We start from the raw sequence: 14,017 nt of genomic DNA on the forward strand, positions 1-14,017 counted from the left end.
CACAAGCTTTACCTGAGATAAACAAACATAGCCATGCCAATAAATTCCAAGAAATAATTAGGTAGCAGCCAGTTTGTTTCCTTTCTGCCTACATACATGTAGACCCCTCCATTTAAACTAGAAAAGAATATATAATTATTCCATGGCCTGTTGAGATTATGTACCTTTAGAAAGGGAATGCTGAACAGGAGTTTTAATCTGAAGTAATATAAAAATCTGGTTTATTTACCACCACTCACTTGTGTAGTGTGGCCACGGCCTCTCTTGTCTTGATCTGATCCAAGCCAAAAGTGAGGGCGAACCGCCGGGCCAGCTCCTTAATGCCACTGACATGGGCAGATGTCCTGTCCAGGTTGGGACCTTGCTCCTGAACAAGCTCATTGAACAGCTGCAGAGAGTTCAGAGGTTCACATCTGTGAGCTGGGAAACACTTCTATTGAGAGAAACTTGGTTTCTAAACCTGCTCCATCTGAGAGTGGCCTTTGCGATGACTTTTTGCGCTGAGCCATAACCGAGTCCCCGTCATTTGCCAGAATTTCTTCTGTCCCACTGCTGTTTGCCAGCTGTCCCCCACCTAGGACTTGTGTGGAGTTATTTTGGTGGAATTCTGCACCCACCTTCCCTGAATTCCATCTGTTGTTCTCCCAGCCCACCGAGCAGGTCCTGCATTCTCGTGCTGTTCTCAAAGCACCTCCATCACCCATCAGACCAGGCGGTGCTTTGAATTCCAGCTCCTCCACTGTTGCCTGTTTGCCCAGCACTGCTGCCCCTAAGGCCCTCTCAGCACAGTACTGAAGGGCTCAGTGCCTTTCCAGCCAGTTCCACCTCTCCTGGCACTGCCATTTACACCCCATCTCCCTCACAGGTTGCTGAGAGTATCCTGGAAGTCAGTGCCAGTGACAATATTAAATCAGGCTGCATTACAGCGACTGCTTCTCTCATCTCCACAGGCTCTGTTACCATATAATTAATGACAGCAGCTTAATTTGACAGGATTCCTCCTTGGCAAATCCACACTGACTGCTACCTATCACTGAGGCACTTGCAAAGAGCTCCTCTCATTTTTTTCATGGAATTTTGTCAGCCTGACTGATCCGCGGCACCTGCTTCTTCCTCTCCAAGTTTTACAGACAGGGGCTGCTTTGACACTCCTGATTCTTCTGGAAGTACATCTGTTCTTCTCAGGTTTGCACAGATATCTCTCAGCTTCCAGATTGCTACAGGAAATCCCTTAGGAACGAATTTTGGGAGGCCCAGCTCATCTGAGAGCATCTAATTCATAGAAGTGATTTCTCTGGGCAATGGCTATAGCTGGTACTTCAAGGGTCTAAGTGGTATTTAGTGCACTTTTGCTGTTGGCTGATGGATTTCATCACCAGGCAGTAATTTACAGTTGATGTAAAGCAAATTTTTCAGGGGAAAAACATATCTAACAGTATTGGAAGACTTAATTAGCTTGAAATTTGAAAAATTCACCAGTATTTAGACAAAGTATAAAGAAGATGCATTACTTCAGCTAGGAAGAAAAAGCCATCCTAATTCTTCTTGTTGACTCAGGATCAATAAACAAATGCCACCAATTGGCTTGGACCAAACTGCCTCCAAGGCTCTTCCCTCCCTCCCTTCCATTTTTACCTGCCCAACCCTTGCCAGTGTGGGCCTGTGGAGACAGAGATTAAGGAGACAAAGGAGCAGTGACAGCCTGAACTGGGGAGCAGGAAAATGAAGATCATGTCCTAAGGAAGTGCAGCATTTCTGCCTCCCTGTAAAGGGCACCAGAGGAAATCCTGGCCAGGGCTTTTTACAGTGAGGCATTTCTGACAGAAAAATCAATGCTCTTACCTGTTGCAAACTGAGAATGAGTGTCTTTGCACACTGGATTTTATCAATTTGCCTGGTTTTGCTCAGGGTTTCCTTAATGATATCTCCATAGTCATTGTAGTACTAAAAAAAAAAGTGAAAAAAAACCCCTTTAAATCAAACCTCTTTCTTACAGTTTTCCCAAGAGAAAGATTACTTGTAATTCTTGATTTGAAAAGGCAGCAATTGCTCAAATCCAAACTTCTGCTGTGAGTGGGGGGCAATGTTTCAGTATCAAAACTTAAACTGAACCCTGTGATAAGGTAGGGAACTTCTGTATTTATTATCTTTTGTAATAGATACATTGAAAACCAAACAAAAGAACATTTCCTGCCCCAAACTAAGCCATTGATGGAAGTGACCCATGGCTGCCAATTCTAAGCAACAACATGACATTGATCCAGCACCCCCTTCAAGAAGCAGGTGTGAACAACACCAGCACAGAGGTGTGTGCTCCTTGTACACTGAGGGGAAAGGGATTCACTCAAGGCAGAAAGTGGAGCAAGGAATGAGTCAGCACGAAGTGCTGATTCTCTTTCTGTTAACAGAATGGCTGCTGAAAGCCACAGCCTATGGTGCTGCCCATCTGGGTACAAAAGCTGTATTAGCATTACAAATTCCAGGCTGAGAGTATTTTTTTTCCCAGCAGTATTCTTTCAAGCTGCATTTGCAGTCACTTATTTTCATTCCCTCTGAAATACTGCTTTTGCCTTCTTTGGTACTAATTTAAATACAATTTCTCTCCCTCTCCCCCAGTTTTAACAGAAGGAGAGGCATGGGGAAAGGAGAAGCCCAGCCTAGAACAGCAGGGAGGGAACTCACCTGGATGGTGACAGCTTCAGTTTCAAACTCCCACTCTGGCAAACAATCCCTAAGCAAGACTAACCCTGACTGATGGCTACAGTGTGTCCTGGGGACTTCATTGTGCTGTGTGTGCCTGACCACCAGCAGAACTCCAAGTTACACCCTTTACATTCCACATCAACATCTCAGACAGTGCCTAGAGTAAAGGACCTGCTCCCTGCTCTCTCTGCCAGTTCTTCCCCCTGGATTGTCACCTCTGTGATGACCAATCCCTCACAGGGACAGGTGGGACAGGACCTGAGGGGTCAGTGGCAGGACTGTTCTGGCAGGTGAAGTCCCATGTACAGGGGCAGCAGCAGCTGAGGTCCTTCTGACCTTCACTGGGCCTAAAAGCTCTGTGGAAGCAGTGAGAGTTGAGAGATACTCAGTTACCACAGACCCACCCGACAGCACAAGCACACAGAGCTGTTTTTTCCTGCTGTCCTGTTTGAACCAATCTCCTCTCACAAGAACCCTGCTGCCCCATGGCAAGCACCAAGCCTGGGAGATTGCCAGTGGAACACGACATGGAACAGGTAACTTAGTGGGGATTCTAGAAATGAATCTCAGGAGCAGTGTAAGAAACTCTCTGTGGAGTGGAGCCTCTCTGAAATACTCAGCACCTCAGGACCAGCTTCTGGTGCTGCCTTAAATAAAGCACACGTGCTACAAAGAGAGTGAGGTCAGTGCTTGCTGCTGCTCAGTGCCAGGCGTCATTTAGAAAGGAGAAAGAACTACAAAGGATCAAATAAAGCTGAAAAAGCTCTCAGGAGAGTTTGGGCTGTAACCACAGCCCTGGCAGGGATGGCAGGAGAGGCCCTGACACTGCAGACTGGGCTCAGTCAGGACAGGAGGATGCACGAGCTGTACCTTCATATAGTGTTTGAAGATATCTGCTGCTGCATGCATGTCCACAATGTCATAAATTATCAGCTTGCTAAAGGCAGCCAGAAGGTTTCTTCTCTTATGTAAAGCTTCTATTTTGTTGGCTTCATCTTCTTCATCTCCCTCTGAAAGCATCATCAACAACAGAATGTCTGTAAGTAACTGTTAAGTTCTAAAACAACCTTATCAAAAGAGAGCTTTTTTAAAAAAATCAATTCTTGAACATGGAGCAAGAAGGATTGGTGGAGAAGAAGCTAAAATGAAAGGTGATAATTCTTGAATCCTGCCTACTTCAAAACTTCCAGGGAAGTTTAGGAACATGACACACCACTGACCAAGGCTGCTGACCATAGTCCTGAGGAGATCCTGAGTATAACCCACACAGAACTGAGTCATTTATTTCCTTTACCCTGTGAAAGGCCACAGTGAACACTTGCTGAATGCTCTTGCTTAACTTTGCAAATGCAGGACATTCAGAGAGGCTCCATTAACATGACTAAGCTATAAATATTTAACAAAAGAAAAATTAGAAGCACCAGTACTTCTGCATGCCTTGGATTTTCAGATGTGCAATCAATGGCTCTGAACAACAGGAAGTAAAATCCAGTTGTAAGGAGCACTAACATTGAATGGCAATGCCATAAGTGTTAAGTCCCTATGTAAGACTTCACTCTGTGAATGAAAAATAAACTACATAGATAAAGTCTTAAATATAGTTATCATATAATAAAATCATATTCCACAACTTACATAAGAAACTTCAGAGCAAAGACCTCCCAAAAATAAAGTAGGAATACTTCTGGAAACATCTGAACAAACTGATCAGAAAATTCTATTTTCTCCTTTCTTCTGCATCTGTTATGAAAAAAAGTTAAACATACCCATGCTCTGATTTTCATCATCTTGGTCAATGAACACATGGTCCATCACAAAACTGAGCAGTTCTGACTGGAGGCCTGAGTCTGGATTGAACACCAAAGGCTGGAGCCCTTCTCGACCTCCCGTCATCAGCTGGTGACTAAAAATCATCAGGAGATCACAGAGCAGCATGAAAGCCTGAAAGGCAAAAGAGAATGAATGCAGTGAACAGTCAAGTAAGGAAAATATAAAATACCATTGATCAAATTTCCAGATATCCCCTGCTATTCTTAAACAGCTCCTTAAACTGCTCCCTTGTTCGAGTACTGGGAAAGTATTCCATAAGGATTTCCTCTAATTTGGAATGCTGTGCCTTTGGTTCCTAGGTCAGGAACTGTGGTTATTACCTTCTCCATGTCCTGGATGATTCATATTAAGCTTCCTTTTCTTCTCTACGAAAAGCACTCTAAATCTACCTCTGATCCAAGGCCTGCAGCCAAATTTGTAGTAAAAAGAACACACCTCTTTTGATAAACAAAAATCAAGCAAGTGAAAACATGAACAATACTGAGGGGAAATTCAAGCTGAGTCACTGTCAGACCCCAAAAATACAGACAAAAAGCCACAGCAAGGAAATTCCTGCAGAATTTCATCAACAACTCTTGCAAAAAAAGAACCAAGTTTGTCTGCACAGCTTTCAAATCCAGACAAAAGCCAACCTGGGCAGAACTGTCCATTACTTATGCTCATTACTATCATACCCTCATTACCTAAGACTGGAAAGAAGGCAGTTGTCACTACCTTCCTTTCTTCCAAGGGCTCATTCCTGCATGGCAATAACACTGTTTTGCCCTCAAATGGCTTTTGTTGGGGTGTCACAGCCAGCATTTGATCACATTCAGCACCTTTCAGAGGCCTTTTTCATCATAGCTTCTGTATTTTTTCCTCAGGTTCTGAAAACTTTACAAACTTCCAAAATAAAATCTCCAAGTGCTGAACTTCCCAGTGGCTCCCTTATTTCTTGGGGTATGTTATAAAATCTGAATGAGCTACACTCAGGCAAGAACAGATGCAAATCATTGTAAACTGTGTTCTGCTGAGACCTTGGGAACAAATGTTGCTATCTGGGATTTTTCTCCCCTTGATCCAAAAGGCTGTGATTCATTCCAGTGATGATCTCACCTGCTCTAAACTCCCTTGATACTCAATAGAACTGAAGCTCTTCCTAATGCAGACCTCCAAAAAGGAGCAGATGAGTAATGCACTGCCAATGCTGAGTTCTGTCCAATATAAAGGCAGCAGTGGACTCAGTCAAAGGATTATTTATTTCCCTCAAACACTCATGGAAAGTTGAAATGTTTCAGTCCTGTTTCTCTAAATACTTAATACATTTCTCCTTCCTTTGATATGGACATCAACTTTGTCTGGAAAGAATGTCTGGAGTAAGGATCAAGTATGGTAGGGAGACAATCCAACCTGCACATAATTCTCAAAAAAATCCAGTAGAACAAAAGGAGGAAGTAGCAGTCCTGCACACACAGAAATATACTTTTTAAGGAAGAAAATGAGAGCAAATCATAGAAGAGTCAGCTGAAAGGGCTCCCTGGAGTCTCCAGTCCAGCCTACTCTGCATGGGACACTCGCTCTCTCTGGGCCTGGTTGGGCCTGGGTTTGTCTGGCTGAGGCTTGAAAACTTCCCAAACTGGGAACTGCAAAGGAGCTTCTAAAGAAAGTTTAAATTATCAATGCAAAAACCATTGTGGCCACTGTAAGAAGAGAACAAACCCATGTCAAAACACCCCAAGAACAAACCCACTGCAGGAATGGGAAGGAACATTTGCCACTTGCTGAGGCAGGAAGGATGTCAGGTCCAGCTCGAGCTGGAAGGGAGGTCTTTGCATGAAGCTAGAAGGTGTTTTCACATTATGTAATATTAATACAATACGCCAGGAGTAACTACTCTGAATATTAAAAAACAATTACTAAAGTAAAATCTGCTGGAAGCCAATGGCACACAAGTCTGTTAGAAATGCATAAACTACTGACATCTCTGAGCATTTAATGTTTATATTTAGCAAACTGCAGAACAGAGAGTAAATGCCAAGCAGAGCTATCTTTCAAAGAAATAAAACTGCCTTTTAAGAAATATTATCTTTTAAATACCACAGGCAAAAAACCACAGGCCAGTTACTAATTACAGTCTTTGCAAAATCTGGGGGGGTCTGATAGAAATGCCATTTGTAGACAAATAAAATGTCATTGACATAAATCAGTGTATAGTCACATAACCTCAGCTAACAAACCAGCTGTTGTGTCCTGCAGAGACAGACTAAATTACTTCAACAAACCCTTTGATTCAATGGAAAAAAATCCAGAAGGATTCAGCCCATTTGAGGTCTCAGTCACCCTCCAAAAGTGCCTATTTCCACCTTTTAATCCAGTGTCTACAGGAAGAGTCTTTCATTTGAGGTGACTGAGTTGGATGCCTGAAGTCATGAGGGCTGGAAACGAGCCTGAGCATCCAGGTAATCCCTCCTTACTGTTAATCCAAAGTTAATTTGCCATGAGCTGTGCTTTGGAAGTGCTGTTAATACAGCTGCTCTTCTGGGCTGTTTGTTCAGGTTTATTTAGACAGGAGCACAGATGATTTTACTTTAAGTTTGATGTAGTGTTGTCTTGAGTTTTACTACAATTTAACACTCACACTTTTCTAAGAGCATGACAGACATTTCCTTTACCTGTTCTTTGACTGGAGTGTTGACATTTGATAGACACTGCTGGCAGACAGCCAGGAAGGATTTCACAGTTTTCCTCAATACCAACAAGTCCTCCTGGAATAAAGATTAAAAAAGAAAATATATAAAAATTAACAACAGGTTTCTAGGAGGAAGCAAAATAAAGAAATGGTGATGATTTCATACATTCAACAAGCAGCTGTGAAAGAAATAAGCTATTCAAAGAGAACACACACACAAACAGTTCCTTGGTTTTACGGTGATGATGAACCAATCACTGAGAAGAAAACCAGAACCCCAAATTAAATGAAATGAGATGAATTCACAGCAGGATGGCTGGCCCATGCTCTGCAGACCTCCCCCCAGGACAGCTCTATCAGCTTCCACATGAAGAGAGAACGTCCTGCAGAACAACTTCCAAGCAACTGTGAAGAGCCTACATAATGCACATGCAGTGTTTTCCCTGCTGAAATGTTTTACTGACGCTGCCTGTTCAGCCCATGTGTCTCAGTTCTGGTTTTAGCTTTTCTTATGCTTCCTGCCACGAGCTCTCGTTGTCCTGTGTTTACTGCAGAGCCTTTTTGTGCTCCATCTGTTCTCCCTGTGCTGGCTCACAGCACGAGGCAGGACTGCCAGCATGCCCGAGCACCCGGAGTGTTCCCAAAGCCCTGAACCTCTCCCCATTTCCAGTGGAGTGAGTGGGATTTGCTGATATGGACACTGAAGGTCTGTGCACTCCTCACCTTCCTGTTCCTGAGCAGTTTTTCTATGATGATGCAGCCATGGCTCCTGGTGCCACTGTGCCTTTACAGAATCTGTAACACAGCTCTGCTCTGTTCTAATCCACAACTTGCCACTAATCACCCCTCTTTTATCCTGGATATAAGCCTTCCATCTGGCAGCATTAAGATGCCTCTTTTTTAAAATTTTAAATTGTATTTTGTTCACCAGTTGATCTGTATCAGCCCCATTTTCAGTGCCTTCCCAGATGACTGATAAAAATGACCCCTTTTTCAGCAGAGAGCAGATCTCTCCTGGAATGCATCAGAAACGATTCCACTGTGTGAGCCTTGCTCACCTACACATTTTCTTTAATATATGGATCAGTTTTGAGCCATTGAATATGAGTTAGATTAAATCCAAGCATGCACCTGAAATGCAATGTGGTATTAATGTCTTACAGACACTGGTGTTCCAATTGGTTTTCTTCTCAGTCAAAACTGCCATCTTCTCAAAAACAAATTGATGTGCTTCTCCCAATCCTAGCTCTTGGCCCTTCAGCCTTGTACCAACTGTGCTTTCTATCTCCCACTTCAAGATTCTACCTAGGACTGATGCCAGGCTTATTAGTTCACTGTTACACAATCACCTGATTTACTCCTTTAAACACTGGGATTACAATCACTTTCATGATTTCTGCTTTCTATCACAATTACCTTCCCTTTAGATGCTCATGAATTCAACGGAGAAACTAAAACCTGTGAAAATGCCCACCTACAGGTTAAAAAGGGAATGAGTGTGTCTCCCATTTTTCTCTCTGTCAAAGTGACTAACAGACAGGTACACAGTATTTATTACCCTCTCTCCTGACAGCACAGCATGATAGAGATTCATGTTGAAAAGTTACAGACAGCAGGAGAAAGCCCAACTGAACAGTGCAACGGAGCCATCTGGAACTCTTGTGAGCTTGGAGAAAACCCCAGACTACTGCAGAGTGGGGATTTTTTTCAACAGAGAAAATGGGAAGAACAAAATGAATTAGATTTCCAAGTCTTTGAGCATTCTGGGGTGCACAGCCCAGGCTCTCAGAAAAGCTGATATGAAACCATTTTACCATCCTGTTGGCTGTTAGACAAAACCACAGGGTCACAACTCTGCAATTTAACTGCTCCATGGCAGGAAGAAGAACAAGCTGCTGAGAGCAAGGACTGGAGGCTGTGCCACCACCCAAACCCAAACCAGAGGGCTCAAAAGACCCATGTGTACAATTCCACAGCTACTTCTAGCTTTAAATTAAAGCTTGTTTTTTTCCACTGAAGTAATTTTAAAACGCTGTGCATTTGCTATGTTCACCTCCCAAACCCCATCCTCTTCTCCCTAAGTGCTCACTGCTTTTTCTCTAAAGCACTTATTATTTGCAGTATTAACTTCAACTTCACAGTGTTCAAGAGCCCTCAGCTTCTAACCTGACTGTAGAACATGGTCCAACCTTTTGCACCTTTTGACTCTTTTCTTCCCTTCAGCTTTTTGTGCTTTCTGTCATCTTGCCCACATAAATATGAAGTCACCACGTTGTTCTTTAAATCCCTTTTTAAATCCCCTCCTCTCCTAAGTCCTCTGCCCACTAATCACACTCTAATAGCCCTGCATTTGCCTGCTCTGGCTGCTGCTCACTCACAACAGGCTGACCTCTGTCTTGCCTCTCAATGTTTGCTCTATTCATGCTTTGTTTTTACTGTTCTAAGTTTTAGGACCCTATTTTTCTGCAAATATTTCCTTCTCAGTACACACACATACAGTGCACAGTACAATGTCCTGGGCACCTGGGACATGGCTGAAAGAATCCAGATGGAAACAAGTGTATGTTCTAATCCCCAAGTCTCCTGCCTCAGGACTCTACTTGCTCCCCCAGACTGACAGATGGGAGAACTCCAGGGGAGGAATTACCAGTTTCCTTTGGAAGCACCCTCAAACCCCTTTTCACCTGAGGAAGAGTTTTCCTCCAGGCTACAACAGGCTGCTCCCACAGGCTATGGAGGATAAGCCATCTCCCCCCAGTACAGTGCTGGTTACCCCAAGGAGCAGCAGTTTGCACCGACAGCCTGCATGGCCTCAGCCTCCTCTGAACGTGGACAGAGGGAGACCAAAGGTTAAAGCATCAGACTGGGGATATTTCAAGGCTTACACATTTCATCCTTATCTGCTGCAACCTTCCTTTCAGTAATCAATTCAGATTTTAGACACCAAGGTGACTCCACAGGACACCCTCTTCTCCACAGGCTAGCTTGAAAAAGTGTTTTAAAATAACTCTGCCCCAACTCTCTGCTGTATTTAACTGGTGAAATCTTTGTTATTGGGCAGAGAATTTGGACTTCCTTAACAATTCAAATAATCATTAATTATCACCCTTCTGCTAAAATGTCTTTGATACATTTTTATGCTGACATCACTCCCTTTAGCTCTGTTTACAAATGATACTGCACAGTGAGGGGCAACCTGCAGAGCACCCTCCTGGTAACAGCCTGGACAAACAGGAGCTCTTTGTGTCTCAGGGAGGGGACTTCAGTAACCTGTGACCAGCTGAAGGGCAGTCTGGAATTTGTAGGTGCTCATTAACATTACAGAAGTGTCCAATATTCACTCCTGTATTCTGTAGAGCTGACAGTTAGCATGGAGATGTGCTGCACTGGCTCTAGGTCAATTATGTGCTGTTAATAAATCAGTGAGCTGACTTGATCCCAATTTGATTGAAACCACAAGGGTTGAGCTTTTCCCTGCCACAAACATGGAAGCTCCAACCCAACACACCTGGTTCAGGCAGGGAACCATGATCCAGAACATGCTCAACATCTGTAATGTGAGGTATCCCTCGTGCAGCAATTCATGTGCCCTGCCTTGGGCACCATGCCCAGGACTGCTCCCAAACAAGGGCACTTCTCTCAGGACAGGGCTGTATTTTTGAAGAACCATCTGAACACCAGACAAAAAATAACTTCATTCCAAAATGACTCTGTTCCCAGTGCATGCTTCTGGTTGTCAAGTATGATTCCACCACAGAATCAATACAAGATACAAGAATTACCAAGCAATTCTGAACTGTAGCCAAAGAATTCACTCTGAAGGAAATCTTACCAGAATTCCCCATCCCACCTGCAAACTCCCTGCAATAAAAGGTACGCCTGGATGGATGCAGAGCACACCCAAATAACAAATGTGAGACTTTCCAAGATACTTGTACTTGTTTCCACCTTTTATTCCCATACTTACAACTCCAAAGTGTTCATAAAACTCACCCAGTGCATTGACTGCCTAAATGGGACCTAACGAGGTGAAACAGAGCAGCTACTACTGCCAGAATGAAGTCACATAAATGACCCAGCTGGCAGCAGATGGACATTTCTTACTAATCAATTTCTCCATCTCTGATCTCTCAGCCTGGTTGTTCAAGGGAAAGCTAAAAAATCATCTTTGAAACATGAGCCTGGGAACAAAAATTCATAAATCTATGGGATACAGACAAACAAAGACTTAAGATTAATTTTATGACATATTATAAATTCTCTTCTCTCCACTTCCATCTTTTATCTTCCTTCCTTCCTTCCCCACTAATCCTCCTCCTAACTCTCTTACTGCCTCTCCTTTCCATGCTCTCTCTCACCCCTCTGTAGGTACCAACGACCTTTTCCCTCCCAGTCAGAGAGTTCACCTGCTTTGTATCTAAATAGAAACCAAGCAATTGCTCTCAGCTTGTCTTTTGCTCTGTAATCTTCTGCTTTTATCTCAAACCTGAAAGGCCTATGAGTCCAAAAGCCTCCCTATGTTTTACAGCTATATCCATTGGTCTACTAAAGATGCCACTTGAGCCTACACACCATCTATCACCCCTCTCTGCCCTGAGATCATTATAGATACAGCAAAGTAGCCCTAGAAACCTGCATGGACCTACATGTTAAACTGCTGTGCCAGAAAGGTTCCTGTAAAAGCCTGAATACTTCCAAAAAATACCCATGAAATACACTGTTTTTCATTCTGAGGTGCCTGTGTTGATGCCTTTGTCTACCTACGCCTTGTAAGCAATGCCTTTTAATGTCTACCCATTTCCAAGCCTAAACAATGACTTAGAAACCAGCCAAGGGCAAAATGATTTCCCAATGGATGAAATGCTAGATACACTGCAGATTAGATCTATTTTCACAGTGAACAAACTAGAGTGGAAAGTTTGATAGCAAAGTGCTCCAGCCACAGCAGGTCTGTGGTTGTCTCTTTACCCTCAGCTGAGGCTGCTGCCAGGGCTTCCCTGGAACTAAGCATGCACAAAACTCATTATTTTGTAGAGGCTGGGGTGGAACCCCAAACAACAAATTGCTAAGAGTTCTCTAGGTGACAGTAATTATGATTTTCATGGGGCAAGGCTTGTATTTGGCATGGCCATTCTGGAGTGACCCTTCAGAGTTCTTTTCCTTTCCACTGCTATGAACTACATTATGTCTAACATGAATCACAACAGGATTAGAAATACAGGAGAGATCAAAGCTATTCTGCATTCACCTCAGAAAAAGACATCTCATGCAAATGCATCCTATTTTGAAAAAGTAGGCAAAGCCATACAGTTGCACTAAGCTTGTCCACAAGAAAATCTCAGGCTGAAATAAATAAAGGTTTTTTTCTCTTTCAGTTTAACTAGGCCATCATGGTCATGTTGTAACAGCAGGCACATAGAATGCTTGGGCACCAAAATGCAAAGTTTGTACCACGCTCCATGCAGAGAGAGGCTGTATGTTAATCCCCAGCTGGAGGTTATGGTTAAATACATTTCTTTTGCTGTAACTGAGACACAAGAAAACATCAAACTTTTCCCCAGCAATGCTGACAGCTATCCCTGCACCACCTGAGCTCTACTGCAGCAACCTACTCTATTTTGTTCCAAAAAGTGGAGAAATGCAGTGAAGGGAGATGAGAATCTTCCCAACACTCCTCTGGGCATCTGCCCCCAGGGCAGGCAGCAGGACAGCACTGCTGCAGTCCTCAGGAGCAGGTGAGAACCCCAGCAATGCCCAGCAGCCCAGAGCAGGTGGGAAAACTGAATTAAAGGGGTTGCAGACAGTGCCCAGGTGCTCTGAGCACCAGGTTCCACCAGCCCCAGCAGCCCGGCTCTCCTCGCTGGGGGGAGATCGGCGCAAGCAGCACCCTCAGTCTGTGCTCTGAGGTGCCTCCTGCACCTCCTTCCAGGAACTCAGCCTCTCCTGTCACAGGGCCACTCCTCCCTGAGGAGAACAGTGCTGCCAGCAGAGGACTTGAGATGCTTTCCTGTGATCAGATTCTGCATTCATTTAAAACAAACGGGATGGATTCAGTTTTCTGAGTTCCAAGATGCAGTATTGTACACTACCAGCATGCTAATGAGAAAGAGGCTGAGAGGGGGAAATGGGAACAAAAGCCAGAATAAAGAATAACGATTATTCCTTTGTTTCTAGTAGCTATTTTTAAATGCTAATGTCAGTATTCAAAACAACTCAGAGAACTTACTTTGTATTTTTATCACTTTTCTATGCATAAAATGCTTATTTGAGTAGCACTTCAGTACAACATCTTTTTCTTTTTGATGCTGATGGGGAAGTACAATTATTACTTCAGTTTTCATACCATTTTAATTTGATGTGTTACTTTTGAAAAAGCTCTGAAAAAACAGGATGTTGGCCTCTGACTGAGAAAATGGCTAAGGAAAGGTTCTGGAAAAGCCACATGTCACCTGGTCCTGACTGCATTATACTTTGTGTGCATTTGCTTTTTATTAGCAGTCATTACTGCCAGTGCCCTGCCATTTCCATTGCAACATGAAAGGTGTAATTAGAGGATAAGCAAGGTAGCTACACATAAAGATTAAGCTATCTGTGGTCTGCAGATCAACAGTATTGCTCACAACTGTTCATGTCAACATTCCTTATCAGCCGTGCAAACTGCAGTACTCACAATAAAGTGCATTAATTATCCTCAGCAATCAAAATATAACAACCAGCTGCTATAAAATCCTGATAAAGACTATTTGCATTGCTTAGACATACACATGGTGTTAAACAGATCCTGAAATAGGGAACAAATCCGAACATCAACATTTT

General features: G+C 43.3%; 1 protein-coding gene across 5 annotated transcripts in view; it reads right to left on the reverse strand.

Annotated features, from left to right (window-relative positions):
• STAG1 (stromal antigen 1) overlaps positions 1 to 14,017 on the reverse strand; it is a 177,267-nt gene that overhangs the window by 16,915 nt on the left and 146,335 nt on the right. For all 5 annotated transcript variants that reach the window (XM_032120069.1, XM_032120068.1, XM_032120065.1 and 2 more), the window contains exons 23-27: positions 7,185 to 7,277; positions 4,470 to 4,644; positions 3,574 to 3,713; positions 1,843 to 1,944; positions 240 to 388 (exon numbers count right to left, since the gene is read on the reverse strand). In XM_032120069.1, the coding sequence (XP_031975960.1) occupies positions 240 to 388; positions 1,843 to 1,944; positions 3,574 to 3,713; positions 4,470 to 4,644; positions 7,185 to 7,277 (659 nt within the window). The remainder of the gene's footprint in view (positions 1 to 239; positions 389 to 1,842; positions 1,945 to 3,573; positions 3,714 to 4,469; positions 4,645 to 7,184; positions 7,278 to 14,017) is intronic.

This window comes from Corvus moneduloides, chromosome 10 (genome assembly GCF_009650955.1).
Source record: "Corvus moneduloides isolate bCorMon1 chromosome 10, bCorMon1.pri, whole genome shotgun sequence".
Taxonomy (NCBI): domain Eukaryota; kingdom Metazoa; phylum Chordata; class Aves; order Passeriformes; family Corvidae; genus Corvus; species Corvus moneduloides.